Raw genomic sequence first — 2,500 nt, forward strand, 5'->3', positions numbered from 1 at the left:
TATAAAAGAAGGGAAAATCAAAAGGCATTTTTGAGTGATTTTGGATTTAATGAAACCTATCTAATATCTTTATCAACTACAACAACAACAACAAAAAGTTATGAATCTTTCAGATATATACTGAGAGCTGAACTTTATTTCTTTCTCAAGACTTATAAATAAAAATTAGTACAGACTTAAAAATTATATTCCTTTTGTATTATTTTTTTCAATTTGCCATAATGATCCAATTATTTACATGTAAATATATCTAACAAAAATTCAGTAATATTTTTTGTGAAAATATCAAACTTATAAAGGATAAGGAGAATACAGTTCCCTGTAACTATAAAAAGAAGAGTTTGAAGAGACTGACACATATCTCTTAAAAAATCATAAAGGAAAAGGAAAGAAGATATAGGGGAGCAAAAAGAACAAAAAGAAAAAAAGGAAAATACCTTGTTCTCTTTCATCCACTGACAGGCAACCTCATCTAGTGTTGAATTGGTCTTTGGTTGCTTTTCATTATAGGTGTGCATGAGGTCTATCAATTCAGTGTGATTGATCTTTATCTTATGAAGAGCCTGGAGCAAAAACATTTTTTATTTTTTTATTAAAGTAATACCATGTGATAAATGAAGTATATATAAAAAGGATAAGATGTAGAACCTGTTTACTATAATTTCTCATATATCATATATCTAATAATATCAATAGATACAAAGAGATACTAAGGAAGAAGAAAAATAAAACTCACATCATAAGCATATTTTGCATATCTTTTGAGCTTCTTCCACACAAACTTATGGAAGCGATGCATCTCATACTTGCACTGATATGGGCTTTTTCCATCAATTCTCTGGAACACAAAAGAAAATCATATAATAACTGGCAGTGTACCAGAGAAGTTGGTTGAAAATAAAACAATATACCCAAAATTTGATACCCATACTCAACACTCCATTTTTTATATTCTCTATATTGGAAGCTAGTCAAGAACCAACTTACAAGGGAAATAGTGTAATCTAATAATGTAATACAACCATCAGCATAGCTCACCACAGAACTGTCGATACATGGTGAAAAGGCAACAGACTTGAAGTCAAATGGCTCCAGAAGAACAGACGGCCACCAGTGGAATATGAGAATAGAACGCATACCATGGGGACCAGGGTAGTAGGTGTTGTTACTGATGAACTTATGGTTGAGATTAGGCCCAATCCAGGCTACTTTTACATAGGCTTTCATGGTCTCAATTTGTTCACGGAGAAACTTGGTGATGTTGAAATCTGCAAGAGATGGAAATATAACTTATATTAATGCTGCATATATTTTCTAAAGTGGATGAAAAGGCAATTCAATAAAAAAAAAACACCAATTTTATGAAATTCTGTTGTTGTTTTTTTCATTTACATTAATTCATAAATCAAGGGCTTAAGTAATGATAACAACAACAGCTAGACTAACACTCCAATTCCAAACCTTATTTTGAACATGAGAAGTGCAAGGCTAAATGTAACACAACTCAACATTTAAATACTTTGAAAATCTTATCCCTCAATTAACGGCACAATTAGATCTGACTTGTCCAACCGTGAGCCACAATTCGACTGGATGCAACATAGGTCTGTAAGCCATTTTACAAAAGCATTTTCACAACATATACGGTATAGTATAACTACATGCTCTAATGTTGCTGCTACGGGGCTAAAGAATCATACTCATGAAATATTATACTCTCAAATGGGTCATACCAGCATATGAAGCAAAGAGGATGGCACAGTCCTGTCCACTTTTACGACACCAGGATGGGGTGTACATTCCTTTTTCACAACCATAATTCTCCAAGCAGTAAAATTTCCCTGTCTCTGGGTCCATCATATTGCTTGTTAAATGGAACAACTCTGTCAAAAAAGAAAAGAAAGAACAAAAAAAATCAATAACAATAACAGGAAATAGGCAATATTATTATCTATCCAAAAGTGGTTCCTTTGATAAGAATGCTACTGTTTTATAACTTTTTATTACAAATACATACCCACACCCACATATATGTATGTGTGTGTGTGTGTGTGTTTGTATGTGTGTGTGTGTTTGTATGTGTATGTGTATGTGTATGTGTATGTGTATGTGTATGTGTATGTGTATGTGTATGTGTATGTGTATGTGTATATGTATATGTATATGTATATGTATGTGTATATGTATATGTATATGTATATGTATATGTATGTGTATGTGTATATGTATGTGTATATGTATGTGTATATGTATCCATATGTGTATCCATATGTGTATCCATATGTGTATCCGTGTGTGTGTGTGTTTGTGTGTGTGTGTGTGTGTGTGTGTGTGTGTGTGTGTGTGTGTGTGTGTGTGTGTGTGTGTGTGTGTGTGTGTGTGTGTGTGTGTAGAACAGATATATACATATATATATACATATATATATGTATATATACATATACACATAGATACACACATATATACATAGGCATATATATATATATATATACATACATAC

At 32.1% G+C, this 2,500-nt stretch overlaps 1 protein-coding gene across 1 annotated transcript in view; it reads right to left on the reverse strand.

The window, feature by feature from the left end:
* LOC125029437 (atrial natriuretic peptide receptor 2-like) overlaps positions 1–2,500 on the reverse strand; it is a 20,865-nt gene that overhangs the window by 10,504 nt on the left and 7,861 nt on the right. Inside the window, exons 5-8 of the mRNA XM_047619301.1 lie at positions 1,734–1,883; positions 1,039–1,268; positions 737–838; positions 438–563 (exon numbers count right to left, since the gene is read on the reverse strand). Coding sequence (XP_047475257.1) covers positions 438–563; positions 737–838; positions 1,039–1,268; positions 1,734–1,883 — 608 coding nt within the window. The remainder of the gene's footprint in view (positions 1–437; positions 564–736; positions 839–1,038; positions 1,269–1,733; positions 1,884–2,500) is intronic.

The sequence above is a fragment of the Penaeus chinensis genome, chromosome 10, assembly GCF_019202785.1.
Source record: "Penaeus chinensis breed Huanghai No. 1 chromosome 10, ASM1920278v2, whole genome shotgun sequence".
NCBI lineage: Eukaryota > Metazoa > Arthropoda > Malacostraca > Decapoda > Penaeidae > Penaeus > Penaeus chinensis.